The sequence below is a fragment of the Apis mellifera genome, linkage group LG13 (genome assembly GCF_003254395.2).
Source record: "Apis mellifera strain DH4 linkage group LG13, Amel_HAv3.1, whole genome shotgun sequence".
Taxonomy (NCBI): Eukaryota; Metazoa; Arthropoda; class Insecta; order Hymenoptera; family Apidae; genus Apis; species Apis mellifera.
The window spans coordinates 6,030,446-6,048,062 of record NC_037650.1 but is presented as its reverse complement, the minus strand read 5'-3'; the positions used below and the strand labels follow the sequence as shown (position 1 = coordinate 6,048,062).

General features: G+C 44.7%; 1 protein-coding gene across 16 annotated transcripts in view; it reads left to right on the top strand.

The window, feature by feature from the left end:
- LOC408429 (tensin-1) overlaps nucleotides 1-17,617 on the top strand; it is a 147,194-nt gene that overhangs the window by 103,640 nt on the left and 25,937 nt on the right. For 13 of the 16 annotated variants that reach the window (XM_006560361.3, XM_006560369.3, XM_006560360.3 and 10 more), the window contains 6 exons: nucleotides 3,107-3,181; nucleotides 8,733-8,954; nucleotides 9,435-9,598; nucleotides 9,715-9,864; nucleotides 13,361-13,658; nucleotides 13,917-14,154. In XM_006560361.3, the coding sequence (XP_006560424.2) occupies nucleotides 3,107-3,181; nucleotides 8,733-8,954; nucleotides 9,435-9,598; nucleotides 9,715-9,864; nucleotides 13,361-13,658; nucleotides 13,917-14,154 (1,147 nt within the window). Of the gene's footprint in view, nucleotides 1-2,409; nucleotides 2,617-3,106; nucleotides 3,182-7,936; nucleotides 8,059-8,732; nucleotides 8,955-9,434; nucleotides 9,599-9,714; nucleotides 9,865-13,360; nucleotides 13,659-13,916; nucleotides 14,155-17,617 lie in introns of those variants that run through there. The other 3 variants (XM_006560370.3, XM_006560362.3, XM_016915781.2) reach the window with 3 other exon arrangements.

Here is a 17,617-nt window from a genome sequence, read left to right as displayed (position 1 = left end):
TTGCACAATAATCCAATCTTTTTCTCCCTCTTAACACACGTGTGTATATTTCCGAGAATTTAGATGTTAAAATTGGCCGGTTGATTTATCGGTTTTGCGCTGCGCGAGGGCCCCGACAGCGGCGAACCACATTACCTGGCCGGACTTTATAGAATCATATTGCCACGAGGGAAGATAAAAATCGCTTATATCCAACCCTCCCTTGGCTTTGGTATTTTCGTGGCTACCGCTTAAATTATCGATACCGTGAATCTGAATTACCACGTTTCGCATCTTTATTCGCGCCGGCTCGCCGGACAAGGACACGCGTCTATTTATCCAACCATCTAGTCCTGGTATAAAACCGGTGTTCCAACCGCGAAAGCCTATGGGCTAGTTAAAGTGATTTATCGCCCCGTAAAATATATTCCTCTTGTCCGCCGTGTTCGAGCGGGAAGCCAGCCAGTGGCCAATTTAGTTTCAATTCTCGTGCTAAATGTCTTCGAGCGAGTCGTGAAAAATATTCGTCCATTGTTCCTTGCCGAGCGTCCACTCTTGAATACCTAAAAAATATTATTTCGTCCAAGAATGTCCGGAGAAACATTATGCCCGAAATGGAAATTTCAGTCGTTTTTTATTTATCGACGCTTCGATATATCAATATATACCTTCTCGACGAGTTATCCCATTTTTTTTTCGACGATGGAAAGAAAGTATATAAAAGTCCGTGGAATTTTAAGTCGAGCTTGAAATTGATATTCCAAGAGTTGAGAGGCACGCGAAGGTATCGATAATTTATCTCGAATAAATTTAAAATAAATTGGAATCCGTGAAAGTAGGATCCTTTTTCCCCATAACAAACTGATCCAATATTAAATTATATAATTTGCGTGATATCTCCAATCGTTTCTAAAAGCATTTCCTTTTATCCTTTCCACTTAATTCTCCAATAAAATCGAAAAAAACGAACGACAGAAAAGAGAGAATTGTGTTAAAAATTCCTTCTCCGAAGGAATCTTCTCGTCTCGAAATCGTCCCGCGAAACTGCCGCTCCTTTCGAACCTTGTCGACTCCAGCTCACCAATTCCTCTCGAAAATGAAAAACCTCGCAACCCTCCGTCCTCCGTTAAATCCCGCGAGCTCGTGGAAGCTCGAGGAGACGAGGCATCGAATTTCACGGGTGTGCGACAACTTGGCCAAGTAATTATATTTACAGGGAGTGGCACTCGACCTACAACCTCGAAACTCGAACCCTTTTTCCCTGTGCCGCGCACCGCGCGGATCCTGTGCACATCCGCGGCGCAGGACCAGGCCTGCGTGCAAACACGGGACGCTGGTTCTCGTCTCCATGGTTACGTACACCCCCCCTCTCCTTCGCAACCCCTGCTGGCTCGGCGGACGTGGCACGGAGCAGGAGATGCAGGCTTTCATCCCTCTGTACGGGCGCAGCGCCGGGGCGGCTCCCGTGCGGCGCAGACGGTTTCGTGCCGGTTGACCCAGGTCGCGTGATCCTTTCTTTCTCTTCTCGGCAAATTCCTTTCACAGATCGAGGTGTCGATCGCTGGTAAAGGGAGGCGAGGAAGAGGAGGTGGTTCTCGTCCCGATTGGAACGAAAATTGGAACTGCGAAGTGGAGGAGCGTCGAGCGTTCGTTCAGCTGAGGGTGGCTCGGTGACCTTGAGCTGGTAGACCTTGAAGAGGCGTGTGAAATAATTAGTAACGGAGGATAATAGTAGATCGTTGATTTTTTAACGATAAATGGATGGGAACGAGGGAGATGGATCGATGGATCTTTACGTGTGATCGATAAAGGAAGATTATTCGGTGGATGGAAAATTGATTGGTGCGGTGCCTCGATATTGGAGAAGAAAGAAGGGGAGAAGAGTTCGTGGGTGAAGAGAAGGTTCGATTGAGAAACGAGTTCCTACATGGTGGATACATGGTTCGTAGATGTTGGTTCGAAAGATGCGATCGTTTCTCCTTTTTCTATCTGGCGAACGGAAGAGGCGCGATAGAGACGCGGCTGACAGGCGCCGAGAGATTAACAGGGGTGATGTTGGTCGATGATACATAGTTGTTGGCAGAGGTTTCTCGCGAGGAAACGCGGAGAAGAAGACGGTGGAGGAAAAGTGAAGGCGGTGGCTGCGGAACCGTTCGTAACCAGCACGCCAGTCAACGGCGTACGACACGACACGTGGCTCGTCTTCGACTTCTTTCGTCGAGACTTTTCGTCCCACACTTTTCTTCCACGATCAACATTTCCACGATCTTCATTGATATATAACAATATTTTGAAAAGAGATGAGTAATCGACAATCGAATCGAATCGATAATCGTTCTATAAATTACACGTGATCGAAACGGAGGAATACATATATATATATGCATATATATCAGGAGATATTAAAGGTTTCTGAATCGCATCGGATCCCTTATCCAAACGAGCATGACAAACTCGAACAGTAGCTCGCTGTCGCGCGTCTGGCTACGAGCAAATTGCTGCCGTTGCGGTGACACGAGGCAGGACACCGTGAACAATAACCTCAAGGATGAGACACCACTGCGGGAGGAGACCGAGACCCTTTTGCATCGTATCGCATTCACGGTTTGGCACACTGCCCTCCATATAGAGAGCGAGGTGCGTGGGTTGCTTCCTCTCCTCGTTCAATCTTCCTGCGCCCGTTCTCGAATATTTCTACACGAGGACAGGGAAAAATTATAGGACGATTTCGTAATCGAAAGGAGTTAAATTAAAGATCCGCGTATCCCTTTTTTAGATTTACCGCGATAGCGGAAATTTGTTTTCACAGAGATTTACGTAGATGGGAATCGATGGTGTTTATTATCGGACGCGTACCTCGCTTCGGCTCGAATTTACGCAACAGCTGTTTTCAGCCATTCGAACAATGGAAATGATTTACGCCCCGGCATTTGTTATCGTAACGCGACGGGCAACCCATTTCCTTTCGCGACGCCCTTAATTCCTTCGGTTACGAATACCCGTTTTCTCTTTTTCTATCCCTTCTCTCTCTCTCTCTCTCCTTCCCCTCTTCGTCTCGTGTTCCCTTCGTCCGCTCGAGGCACAAGCCGAGGATCTTTTTATAATTCATTTCTTTCCCTTTTTGCAGCATAATGGGGGTTACGAGGCGCAACCGAAGAATGTTAACACCATCTCGAGAAGCAAGCAGCAGCAGCAACAACAGGTAAAGAAAAATAAAATTTCCCTATTCTCTCTTTTTTTCTCTATCCATGATTCACTCCACGCGTGTGTATAAGCTATACATTTTACCGTAAATCATCTCGAATCCCGATAGATGTTGCAGACGAAACGAGAATTTTTGTCTCTCCTTCGAAAATTGCTCTCATCCACGCCGGCTCTCATAAATTATTCATCGGAATCTCGATTACTAACCAGCTCCGCTAATGAACCGATTCGAAATTTGCTCCCTGCACTCCCTCTTTGTCCCGCGTGAAATTTTCTCGCGCGAACAACTTTTGCCTTTCGAGATGGAAGAAACAAGTGGATGGAAATAAACGGCCGGTTGATCGCCAAGCTATATATACGTGGCTTATCGTTGCGGCCGATAAGAAAGGCCGCGATTCGCAAGCCCGCCCTCTCTAAATATTTAATATTAAAACAAACCGATCGTGATACGTGGGAGGAAGCGTGTGTATACGCTCGTCACGTTGGAGGAGCAGAGTCGATTACATCAGGCCCGTGGCTTCATTTATTCCGCGGGAAAACACGGCCGGGACCTATTTACATTCGAAACGGTGCCCGTCTGAACAAGCGTTCCTCCAGCTACACCCGCGATTCGACGATTCATTCGAACGATCGGCCATGCGAAATTGAACCGCGGCTACGAGTCCTACGATTCGCCTACGAAATTACCCTTCGGGGCGTACACACGTATCAAATCATTTGCATCGTACGTAATCGTTACGACGATAGATGGGATTTCGACGGCTCGAGGCCTGGCTTCGTATAAAAAGTTTTATTATTCCGGTTTGTTTGGGATCGAAAATTGAAAAATATTCTAGCCAAGTCCTCTCGAAATATTCATTCTCAAATCGAACATTGAATTACTTTCACGAGTTTGATTTTGTAATTTTATAGATAGGAAATTAGGGGAAACGGAGATGTTTGAAAAAATTGAAAAGTTGTAACTATAACTACAAAAGGATGTGTATTTATGGGATACGTGGAAAAAATGGATCTCTTATAATACACGAAAGATGTGCCCAAAGCCTTATAACGAATCCTCGATTCTCTTCATAAAAAATACGAGCAAAGAATAGGTTTACAATTTTCCACTAATTTTATACGCTTATTTTTCCCATTTTTTAAACGAGGACACTGTTATTACCGAGCGATATATACATTTGCGATAACTATCTTGGATAACGCAACAACTTTAGAAGAAGTTTTAAACCCGAAGGGAATGAAAAACGAATCCGAGAAGCGAGGGAAATGTTTTACGCTTTATTAGTAGAATTTTTCCCTTCTCCTTCTCCTCTTTCTTTCCACTGGTTTGGAAATCATAGCAGCGGATAGGTCGGTAGGCAGCAGGCTGCCATCTTTTACGCGTTAACGTCTCGACACCGGAGAAAATTATTCGGTAAAATGGCAGTAAGCTAGCTCACCGTACCCAACGTTCTTCCTAGAGAGAAAGAAAGAGAGAGATCCGATCCTCCATGGAGATAATCCCAAGTATATTGACGTCGCCCGTATATAAATGCATTCTCGTAACCCTTGTCCAACTTCGTGCCGCGGCCGTTCTCGCGAAAATATATATACGTGTGTGTTGCACGCGGAATGTTGAACGCGGCGTGATCGAGGGAGAATTCTGACAATTGCTCGTAACTGGTTATTACCGATTGTCGCGACGAATCGTCCCTCAATGGCCAATCGTGGCTAACGGCTTGGAAATTTATTGCAAAATTGGTCTATCGATTTCTCGCGTCGCTCGACGTTGCGTTGAACGTAACGCTCGGATGTGGAGATACACGCGTTACGGATAGAAACTTTCTATTTTTAGCTGTTTCTATTTTTTTCCTCCCAATCGTTTAATATCGTTTCAAATCTAAATTCAACTTGGAGGTTCGTTTCGAATTTGGAAATTTTGATTAATTCGAATCGGTGTAAATTAATCGAATTAATTTGGAAATAAGGGAACGGGTTAATTTGCATGGGATAATGAGGGAGGAAATTGGTTTGGGGATATCAATCAGAAATTGAATATTTGCGTTACCTTGTAACTCGTGTCCCGTTTCAACTTTCTCCGTTTCAACTTCTACGAAATTACGTGCTCGTATTTCGCGTAATTGGAAATGATTGATAAATGATTAATGAGAGTAAAAAACTCGAGTCGAGAAGAGAATTCGAGTAATTTGAATCTGATCGAGATTTAATAACCTCTCGCGAGAAATAGCGGGGAGAGGAAAGAGAGCCTTGCAATAACAGAGAATTCCGATAAGTTTGGAATTTACCATTGGATCTTTGGCGAAACATTCCTGTATCGATCGGATCTCGACGATGTTAACGAGGAGTACACACATCGGGGCGGAAAGAAGTCGATTACGATAAAACCCACTCTCTCTCTCTCTCTCTCTCTCTCCCTTTGCTTGCAATTAGAAATTAGCCGACCGGCAATTACGCGGATTAACGATAATTGACGTTACCGGCACGACGCTCCATTCACGCCCCCGAATAATAATTACTTCCTAGTGTATGCCACGGCCTATGTATCCTATACACGAAGAGATTCTAGAAAAATCCCGTACGTAAACAGAGATCGATTAAAAAAAACGATATTCTCTCATCCGTTTTTCTATTTAGAGGGATACGATCTCTTCTAAACTTCCTTTCCTGGAATGGAAACAAGCCGTTTCGAATTATCCGCGCGCGTTTGAAGCTGCGTTGTGCATACACGTAACGTTAATAGTAACGAGTAGTAAGCAAGGGAGGAGCGAAAAATGTCTGTTTCCGTGAAAAATGCTTCTCGCGGTACGTCTGGATCGTGGCGGCCTCTGGTATCGAAACGAACGAAACACGTGCACGTTTAATTATTTCTAATTCCTCGATTCTTTCGTTCTCGTTTCCTTCCTAATTTCTAATTAATTCGTCAAAATTTCGTTAACAGATAATTTTATCAACGGGAGAGAGAGAAGAAAGAAACACTAAAAAATCTATAATTCTCCTCCTCCTTTCCTCTTCCTTCCTTTTTCTTCCCTTCTCTTTCCCATTATTTCGCGATAACAATTCAATAATTCGGACAATTTGGCCGTGCAATTTCGATCTAATTTCCATTCATCTCCCCTTCCTACGGGAAATTTATTCAAATATACTTCCGCCCGTCCACGTGGTAAATGGAAAATTTAACGATTCCGCCTCGAAGAAGTCAGAGAGAGAGGGAGGGAGAAGGAGGAAAAGGAGGAGGCATCGAGTAGCCGAGTGGCGAGTCAAAAGAGGCGCGGAAGCGAGCGGATATCGAGCCAAGACGAAGCGAGAGAAAGAGGAAGGTGCCTAAAAATACGTTTATGGGATCGTAACGCGGCTCGCCTCTCTCTCTCTCTCTCTCTCTCTCTCTCTCTCTCTCTCTGGCGGATTCGCAGCCAGCTTCGCTCTGTCGCGGACGATCATAAATCCCTCCCTTCGGCCTCACGTGTGAAATTGCCATTACAGTCTTACCGCAGCTGTCGTGCCTCGCCGCCGCCGCCGCCGCCGCGTCCTTCGTGTTTCTCGCGTGTTGCTCGCTTAGGATTCGAAGATCGAGTCGGGGGGGAGGAGTTCGAGAGATCATGCGATCATCCGTCGATTATGCGAGATCGAGAATCCCTGGTGTATCATTCGGGAGATATTCGCGCTGGCAAGTCGATAATATCGTCGGCCTGATTTTTCATTCAACCCGTTTCGCGCGATATCGTTACGCGCCGCCTTTTTCTCACTCACTCGCCCCGATGAATTGTCCCGCGCGCGAGAGGGACGAGAGATGAGGGAAATGAACGTTTCGGAGAGATAGGAGGTGGGATTTCTTGGATTACTTTAAAGGAACGATTCTTTATCGATCCTTTGACAGTAAGTAATTTTCTTCTAACGATAACGATTTATCGTTGAAAATTATTGTTGGAATTTCCCGCGATACGATATTTTTCGCGATATAACGGAAGAATTATCGGTGTATTTTCTTTCTTCCTTTTTTCCTTTTCTTTCTTTCTATTAATTCGAGAAAACTTCGAGTCGAGGAGGTTAGAATTAACGTCATTATTGTCCCCTCGCGCTTATATACTACGATACTTGAGATAATCGAGAATGAACGCGCGTTAATATCGAGATCCAGTGAGTTCGTTAGATCTGGAACTGCGTGGATGATGATTTTTCTCTTTAATGAGATCGGAGATCCCGATATATTCTGAATACAGTCGGAAAAAAACGTAAGTGTCGTTCGTTTGCACGGTTTCTGAACGCGATTTATGGTGGAAAGGAACGATTCACGGTCGGCTCGTTCGTCTCTCCTCGAACTCGAGAGAATCGCTCGTTGGAGCGGACGCGGCGCAATTCGCGGACAAGGAACTTATTCATATTTCTCGGTCGATTTTTCCGCGTCGCCCTTGAGGCAGAGTTAACCATTGGCCGCTTTATCCGTCCTCCGCCGCGCGCGCGCGCGCGCGTCTCTAATGACGAGCGTGACTTTGACTCGAGTCACGCTACCTGGGCGAATTCGTTACATCATACGGTGCACGCGGAGAAGAGAAATGGTTGCACGGGCGGGGAGGGGGGGGGAGGAAGGAGGAAGGATGAAACGTCAGCTGTGTGAGAGGAGAGAAGAGAGAGAGGCGAAAGACGTCGAATGAATTCAGTGGAATCGAGGGAACGCACAATAGGAGGTAGTCTGTCACCGTGTGCATCGTGGCGTGCCGTGCTTGCATATCCTTCTTGGTCGGCTTCCCGCCAGGATAAAAGCTCCGCTTCGACTCGAGCGCCGAGCAAACCGATGTCGATTCGTTACGAGATTCCCGTAGGGACGACATGCCGGACAACGTGGTCGTCAGGATCGTCTACGCGCCGAAATATTCCAAGGTTCTTCATCTTCGAGAGAAAAAAGAAAGTTTCGTTTCGAAACGATATTAAGTTTCGAGACGAGAGTTATGAATGATCGGTAAAATTCGGTTCGGGACGAATCGTTTGGCTAATCTTGGGTGGATAATAATGTGTACATAAATTGCTCCCACGAATTGTACCTTTCCTCTTTAGACGAGAAAGGGGAAGGAGAAGTATTATAGAGAAAAGTAATTTACGAAATTGTAGTTAAAAATTAATCTTAGAAAAGAAACGCAAAGTCGATGAATGCAGTTTACAATAAGTTCCTTGTAAAAGGAGAATCTTGTAAAACTAGGTTGCGCATACTCTAAAATAATTTGTTTTGCCTTGGTTGGAGTGAACTATTTTCTCGAATCCTTCCTTCCCCAGAACGTTATTGTACAAGAAGAATTTCATACAATGCAATTTGCGGAGCCGGATCGCATACACTCGAAACTGCCTTTAAAATAATTTATTTCCCGCAGCAAGAAAGGAAGGAGAACCATAGTTGAGAGCGCTTCCCGGAGAAGAACCTTTCTCAGGAGAATTTTGACGCACAACGAAATCCCTCAAACCCTCTCTCTTTCTCTCTCTTTCTATACATTCGTATCTTATCGAAAAAATATATTGGAAAAATCCGAAAGGAATTAATTAAGAAAATTGTCGCGTTTCAGATTCAGACGTCCTCGTCGACGACGACACCCGCGAGGACGCCAGGCGTCGGGGCGGACGCGACGACGACAGGAAGCGGGAAAGGCGGTGGCCGTGTTACGGAAGTGATGGAGCTTTGTTACGTCACCGAAAGAATCATCGCGCTCTGGTACAGGGAGGATGCGCAGGGAGTCCTGGAACACGCCACCGCTCTTCTGCGTGGAAAGCACGCTGATAATTATATGGTGAGAGCGGCGAGTGAATGGGCGGCGAGATTAATGGACAGGTTTAACCGATATAATGCCTGCCTCTTCTTTTTACCAAATAATAACAATACCTATTAAACGGAGGAAACCAGCTTAGGATAAGTAGTTGCCGGTGTTACCATCTACCTATAACGCGCCCTAATCGGCTATATTATTAATTAATAAGCTATCCCTGAATATCTTAATACCGAGGTAAGTGATGCTCTTGATCGATTCCAGGTAATCGACGGAGAGCCTCGTACACACATTTTTGAAGGGATTATACGAATTTTTTTATCTTTATCTCAGCCTCTTATGCAAAAGAGGATCTCTTGTTCCTCCTTCAAGCCTGTTAAATTTTACGATATCACGCTATGAACAGGATTGATGATATCGAATCGTGAAACAATTCGAAAAAAATTTTCCAATTTTTGGAAGAAAGAATCAGGATTCGTTGATGACGATGATCCCCGTTTGCAGATATTCAATCTCTCGTCGCCGGGTCGTGCGGGGGAGCCGAACACGAGGGAAGCGGGATGGCCTCAGGGTCTGGCGCCCAGTTTGGAAAGATTGTGCGCCCTGTGCAAGGAGCTGGACTCCTGGCTGAACGGGGCTCCGAATCGCGTGGTCGTCCTCCACGCCAGGTGAGTCCTCTCTCTCTCGTTTCTTTGGACGGACGGAGGGGGAGGGGGAGGAGATGGTAGAGGGAGGTCCGTCGTAGAGGAAGGCGAAGAAAAGCTCATTCCGCGCATCTGTTCAGGGGAAGCAAAGAACGATTGGGTGTGGCTGTGTCCGCTTACATGAACTACAGCAGCATCTGCGGCGGACGTGATCAGGCGTTGGACAGGTTTGCCATGAGGAGATTCCTCGACGACAAGATTGGATCCCTGCAGGTTCCCTCGCATCGAAGGTAATCACCGCGGTGCATGACGCCGCTTGCCTGTGTGTTGACGTTGGGACGATAAAGCAAACTTTATCGCCTCTTAGTCGCGAATAACCGAGATAATGCTTGGTCGAGGCGGCGTGGACGGGCGTGGCCGCATCCAGCAACCACCTTGCGAATCGCAGTAAATCCCTTATTTCGAAGGGAAACGTTACCTCTCCTCTTACGTAAAATTATTCCGTCGTAATTAATCGGATGCGCGCCTTCTTGCAACGGAGTTAATTGTTCCCGGTAATCGTGAGAATAGGATTTTTTTTTTTTTGAAATAGCGTGAGAGATTATTGCGAGAGGGGAGAATAGCGTTTGATAGCGGATTAATTCGGTTTGTTATCATTTCGAAGCGATCTTTTCTTTATCGGGCAATTAATAAATTGTGGAGAGACGCGTGAAAATATATTTTTTTTTACACGACTGCGTCGTGTTTTGTCCGATTCTAATGCGTATTTGATGACTCCGTAAAAAGTGGAAGTTAAAAGCTTTCTATATCATAGCGTCAATAAAACGGTCGTAAAAGTCCCGTAAATTCTATGATAAAATACTCCGCTCAAGGCCGATATAATTCTCTGAATGTAGTCACACTTGTACCAGCTAACAAGATATATCTGGCTCATCGTGCTCATCCTTTTAAACCATTGATCGAACAGATACGAGATTTGTTTCGTAAGGTGTAATTAGCCTTTTTTCTCCACTTTTTTCTAAAACTTTTACGAATCGAATCACGCGTTAATGGTCGACGAATTTTTTTTTTAAATTTAAATAATTAATCTTCAGAGAGATAATTTCGAAAAATTATCGCACGCGATCCCCGGATGAGTTGCTTACACGAGAGCTGAAAAAGTGGTAGAAGGTGACATCTAGCGAAAACCTAGTGAATTTTACGAAAACTCCAATAATAACTCTAGTAACGATTCTAAAACTGCACGGAAATATAACTCACTTCAGAGATTAAATGACCTCGTTTCCTTCTATTTCATATATACATACACATATATATTAAATAGAAAGAAAAATATATATTCTTTAATCCCTCCTCCTTTAATCCCAAAATACGAGCTTCGATTGCTCGAATCTTATCAAAATTCCACTCTAATTTCTTTCAAATATTCCAATACAATTTTAACGCACCATATAATAATTCCTCGACAAAGCCACTATCATCCATCGTCCAAGGATATTCGATAAATAAGGCGATCATCGCCAGAAGCGTTCCAACGGAAGCGTATCGGTAGCGGCGATTAAAAAACCCAGTTGAAATAACCGAATAAACCCCCGTAGGTAAAGCTGTCAACCTCGCGCCATCCGTTGCATTTATCCACGTCTCTTTAAGTTTTCCTCGTTCGACGTTCACACGGGTGATCGTAATGATCCCCGATCGAAACAGGAGAGAGGAGGGGGGGATGTCCTTATACGCCGCGTCTTCCTCGTTCCATCGTCCGCGATCTCGCATCCCCCGAACGATCGAGTTTCCCCATTAATTCCACGAGCGGCGAGCATTAGCATGTCGTTAGCCGTGTATTCCCCGCGAACGTATGAATCCATTATCGAGGGCCTCATCGAGGCAACCTCCTCGTCGTCGTCGTCGTGTAACGCGCGAGCTTGGAGAGCGCGGCGGCACCTTGGGTGCCACCGGGTATTTCTTCTTTTTCTTCCCCCTCTCCTTCGCCAGAGGGGATCGAGGAGATCGTATCTGCTTCGTTACGAGCGACACGCGGGGATATTCGTGAGAGATCGACGCGAAATTACGGTCATGAGCGCTCACGAAGCCTGCATAATCGACGGGTATCCTTGGGACGACGGTTCTCCCCGATTTCTGATCTTCTCGCCCGATCTTCCGCGTTTGCCGCGCGCAAAACGTACGTAATCGTCGAGAATTTTCGAAGGAAGGAATTTTCGTCTCGTTCGATGCGTCGAAGAAGGAGAACTTTCCTTTCGTTTCGTGGAAAGTTTCTGGCTGCGTTTGGTATATATGACCGGCGAGGGATCGGTAAAAGGGCAGGAATAAGTGAGAAAAATCGTTGGTCGGACACTAATTAGCATCGCGGCGAGCGAATGTCACAGCTACAATAGCTTTGGCGCGATGCGTTTACGAGAGGGTGGCCAAATACGGCGAAACATTGGGGCGTACGTGGTTGGACACGAATTATTATACGGTCGCGGTTCTTTTTTTCGCTCCCTCGAGCGTTTCGCGATGGAAACGAGCCTCGTGCCCTGACCATCCATGGTAGGTTTACCGATGGGATTGGATTAAAGGGGAGAGAAAGAAAAAAAAAGAAAAAAAAAAAAAAGAAAAAAGTAGATTTACCTTGACCTAAGTGTAAAATAACATGGTACTGGAAGCGGTATTATTGGCGTTAATTATTGCATCGTGTCGCGTGTCGTAATGTTTCTATTATGAAATTTTAGAACACGCTAGTCACGCTAGTCTTTACACTTTTTTTTTAACGATTGTGTTAACATCATTGGAATTAAAATTTGGATTTTTTTATATTTTTTTACGTACAATTATCAAAAACGTGCCTTTACTATCGATAAATTTGACTAATTTTATCTTCGGGATAGTTGTTTAATTAAAGTTTTACCTCTAAATTCGATGAAAACCGTATCGAAATTAGGAAAACTTTAAACCGCTTTAACTCGGAGGATATTAATTCCCGGTCGATGGGTGAAGGATTGTTAGAAGCGGGAAACTTTACCCTTTAAAACGCTTCTTCGTTTATCCCGATACGACTTCCGGTTCCCGAGATATCGTCGAGTAAAGGAAACGTAATTTTTAATATTCGAGTTCAAATCCGATTGAACCCTATTGAAATTAGGAAAAATTTGAATCGCTATAACTCCGAAGATAACGACTTCCGGTCGACGGGTGAAAGATTGTTAGAAGCGCGCAACCTTCCCCTTTAAAATGGTCTTTCATTTGTCCCGATACGACTTCCGGTTGCCGAGATATCGTCGTGTAAAGGAAAAGTTAATTTTTAATCGTTTACTATCCCCATCCTTGTTCCTTATTCGGGATTCTCGCTCGCACCTCGCCTCACTGACCTATCCCAAACTCCAGACAAGCGACAGCCGCGATTCCTGGAAAAACGTAGTAGTAGTACGCGTTTCCAGGAAAAAATGTAGGTCAGTGGGTCGCGGACCCATTCATAATTTCGCGCTATGTGAAACGCATACGGGAACTTCGAGTCCCTGTATCTCGGCAACGGTACGAGATATCGGGAAAAAACAAAAAGGGATTTAAAGGGTACACTTTCCTCTATCTCCCACGTGGATTTTGATCACGAAAATTTAATTTTTTCTCGCATTTTTTTTACACGAAAATCCAAGCTCTATCCGCGATTTCACGCGAGAGCAACGCGATTTTGACACGCGCGACGTAAAAGTGTTCACGCGTTTACGTTTCACCATATGTTTCGCGTCGGATGAACGGATACTTTTAAAAATTGTTGCCGTTCCTTTCCCTCAGGTACATCAAATATTTCAGCGGACTTTTATCAGGCTCCTTAAGGATCAGCCAATCCCCGCTCTATTTAACGCATCTCACCGTGCTTGGCGTCCCACTGTTCGAGCCCACGGGTTGCCGGGCATTCCTCAAGGTCTACGAAGGTCTGAACCCCGTCTACACCTCGGATCTCTACTCCGTGACGAATGCACGCGAGTTCACCGTGAATCTCGGTGGTCTACGCCTGAGGGGAGACATTCTGGTGAAATGTTACCACAGAGTGTACTCGAAGCAGAGCCGGGAAGTAATGTTTTCCCTGCAGGTAAGACTGAACTACCAAACTTTCCCAATTATCTTTCCTAACAATCATGCATTCACATTTACTGCTACGTATTTCATTCGTAATTTTTCTTTCCCCTCTTCGACCCGACCCAATCTCGACGAGAATCATTTCCCATAAATTTCCTCTCCAATTCTAATTCTTCTCTCGAGTAACGAATTCAATTAACTCGATTAGATCTTTAATCGAGCTCGAGTAGAAGAAGCGTTAAGAAACGAGTTGTTGACATTGTTTCCTCAGTTCCACACCTGCGTGATCACGGAGAACGTTGTTTCCTTTCCTCGATCGGAGCTCGACGTCGCCTGCGACGATCCAAGGTGTCCACCTGACAGCGTGGTCACGCTGTACTTCGCCACGGACGCGAAACGCCAGGACGGGCCTGTACCAGCGCCGACGCCCGCCGTCCCCCACGCCTCGGCTCATCACGACCCCATCCTCCACTGGGACAGCTACACGAATCTCGAGATCAGCGACGACGGTGAGCAATCATCCCCGCGTTCCTTGGTCTTCCTTGTTTCGTTTATGGCACGGTGAAGGATGGTTACGACGAAGGAATTTGAAGAAGTCGATTAACGACGAGAGCAGAGAGATGGAACGAGGCGCGCTCGATTAGGTTAGATTAGAGTAGATTACAACGCGGCCGTATCAATTTGGCGCAATTGCTCGTGCGTTAGATCGGGTTACTTGCGGGGAGGTCATTTCGCGAGGTTGAGGAGAATTGGAGGAGGGTGTCGAAAGTGAAGAGGAAAATTGTAGGTTGGATGTACGTGTGCGTTGCGTAACGCTTTTTTATCGTCTTGAATTTTTCTCTAAGATATTTCTCGTTGAAATATCGATGACGTTTATTTTCAAGTTTTTTCGAGTAACGAGAGTATTATTATTTTATTATTGGATGAGGAGGATCTAGGAATAGACGAAATTTCAATTTTTACAATTGTTTCGAAATGCTAGTAGATTTTATTTTATTTCGTTGGAAAGCTTGTTTAGTTTCCGGCGACTTTATCGGGAAAAGTTTGGATTTGGAAAGGATCGGTAGAGGCGATAACGTCACGGCTCGTCGTGCGATTAATTAAACCGATAAGGCAAAAAGTGGCGATTCAAGTGACGGAAACTCATCGGCCCCCGGGACTAATTCGCGTTAATTTTCGTCCTGATGGTAGCCAATTAACCTCGATCCGTCGGCGAGAAGCAGTCAGAAATACAACTTGGCTCGGAGGGAGGAGAAAGAAAGGGTTACAGGTAGGAAAGAAGTGGACAGAGACGAAAACCTAGCGGTTGTAATGCTGATGTATTTAAACTGGGTGACTAACGCCGCCGGAAATACGTCCTGTCGGACACAGAGGTAAAATGGCGGTTTATCGCCGCGACAAACGCGTTTTCGTCCGGAAATAGATCAAAGGTCGACTTGCCTAACGAACGGGCAAGGGCCACGATGGAAGCAGCTCCGTAATAAGTTCGATTTCTTCTCTCGTTGTTTCTTCTTTTTTTTTTTCTCTCCTCCAAAGAAAGTTCTCGATCTTGCAATTATCTTCCACGCCGTATCTCGTTTGTTGATCGGTCGCTTGATTTAATTAAATCTCTCCTCCTTTCCTCCGAGGGAACGGTATTAAACGGTATTTTTTTTTATCCAATCTCGAGTTTCAAAAAAATTCGATATATACGTAAGAAAGCTCCATATTTGAACATTTCGAGAAAGGTTTGAAAATTGGAAACTCAACGAAATTTCTTTCGAAAAAAAAAAAGAGAAAAAGATAAAGGATCGATTGGAAATATCTATATTTCTTTGATATGGAAGGGCGAATAGAGGGCTCGAATAGACGGATGATGGATCTGGTGGACGCGTGCCGCGTATCCTCCCCCGATTTCCCCCAAATTCCGACCTACGTTAAACGAAACGAAGCGAATCCGTCGTCCACGCTACTCCTACCCACCGAAGTCCGCCGTTTCGAATATTCGGGACGGTGTTACATCACGCCGTGATGCGTCTGTCGATTCGGCGGGGAAAAGGAACGAAGAGGACGAAGAGATGAAACGACGAGAGACGAGCCCGATTCAATTCGTTTCGTTAACGATCGGCCCATGCCTTCGATAAAGCTGTGACCTAAATTGTTGCCGATGGTTACACGTGATGCGGTTCTCGAGGTTTACGAGGTTTCGAAAACGATATCGAGGGAGAAACGGCGGAGTAAAGAAAGAAAGGAGAAGGAAAAGATGAAAGAACGAGGAGGGGAAAGAAGTTAAATAAAATTTAACCGCGGCGGTGATTCGTTTCGTTTAATCGAAAAAACTAAAACGAAATAAAACTTGGAAGAATATAAACGTTTGCCTCGTGGCACGACGAATCGATATATATATTTATATCGGTTTCATTTTTCAGGGTACATTTATATTCCGTCAAATCCGACGCGGATTTTCTTGCTGGTATTGACGTGCGCATCGCCCACGGTTTTTCATTTCTCTCCGCTCCGTTGTCACTGACGCAACGTATCGAAACGTGCATTCGATAAATGCAGCCGATCGACACTCTTTCACATTCGACTGGATAATTGAAATCGCGGGTAAATTCGCGAATTTGCGCGGATAGACAGTCGATCTCGGGTCGTATTTTCCTCGTTAAAGCGCGCGGCTATCGCGTATTTCCGCTCCGGTTATTCTTCGCAAAGTGGAGGGATGGGATGAAAGGAAGGATTATACCAGGAAGTGTAACGAACCTTCAAGTTGCGAACCTTGAGGAATAAAGTGGTACGTGTTGCGCGAGTGCCCACACGGTGCACCCACGCCGTGGAAAATAAGATTCCAACAGCTTGTTCTCGCTTTACAAACGATCGACTTTAACGACCCGATGCGCTGCAAGATGTATGTACGAAGCTTTGCCGAGTTTCTTCTCCACGTTCGAGGGGAAAATGTGAAATAGATTATAAAATTCTACCCATTTCCGCTTCTTCGAAACGAGATCTATCTCGATTGATCTATCGCCAAGTAGTTAAATTTATTCGTTTTCGTCTTCAGGAGATGGATGGATGGAATATTCGTAAACGAAAAAATTTGATAGCAAATCCTTTCGAAATTCCGAGATATTCTACGATACGAAACGTCAATTTTAAATTAATTTTTATGCAACGTCAATTGGAATTGCTATCCTTTGATCGAGATATCCGTGGACCCTGCAGGATCACGTAGTTGGACTTAATTCCACGAAGGATCCCTTTCCGATCGAATTTTTCGAACAGAGCGAACCTCCTCGAAGGAAGAAATTTTATTACATTTTCTCTTTATACTTACTGGATGGAATGGGAATAGGAAACCGGGATGAGGAAATAAAGGCGGAATCGAGCCTTATGGCAACGTAGAAATCTAGAATTAAGAGCACGCTCCTCGAATCGAATGGTACAGGGAGAAAATAACGAGGAGTGTTTTTTTTTTTTTTGCACTGTGGCCGATCATTACGTTTGCCCCTTTTCATTCGTAAGATCCATCCCCCTATTCTTACTCACCGCCTCTTATTCATCCTTATTCCATAATCCGCGTGAATTTTTTTAATAACGGTGCGAGCGACAAGTGAAAATTCGATTAAGTTATTATTATCCTTAGATCTAAATGTCAAAGTTTATCGAGAGATCATTTTCTAAAAGATTCGAGGAAATTTTCTAGGGAATTTTAGCGTATATAATATTTGCATTTTGTTCTTTGTTCATTATTGAAATTCTTCTCCGCCAGATTTTTTATTATTCTTTTTATTGCCAGGATTTCTTGCCTCCTTTTATCCCTGAAATTTATTCGACAAAAATTGAATTTCAACTTTCGTTCCAACAGCCGTTTCTCTAGAGGGAAAACTTTAAAAATAACTTTTCGAACTCGCGGCGAATTCTCGTATTATTAATCTTCGATAAGGCTGCTCCACGTAGCGAATTTGAATTTCCTATTAAATTCGATAATTCTAA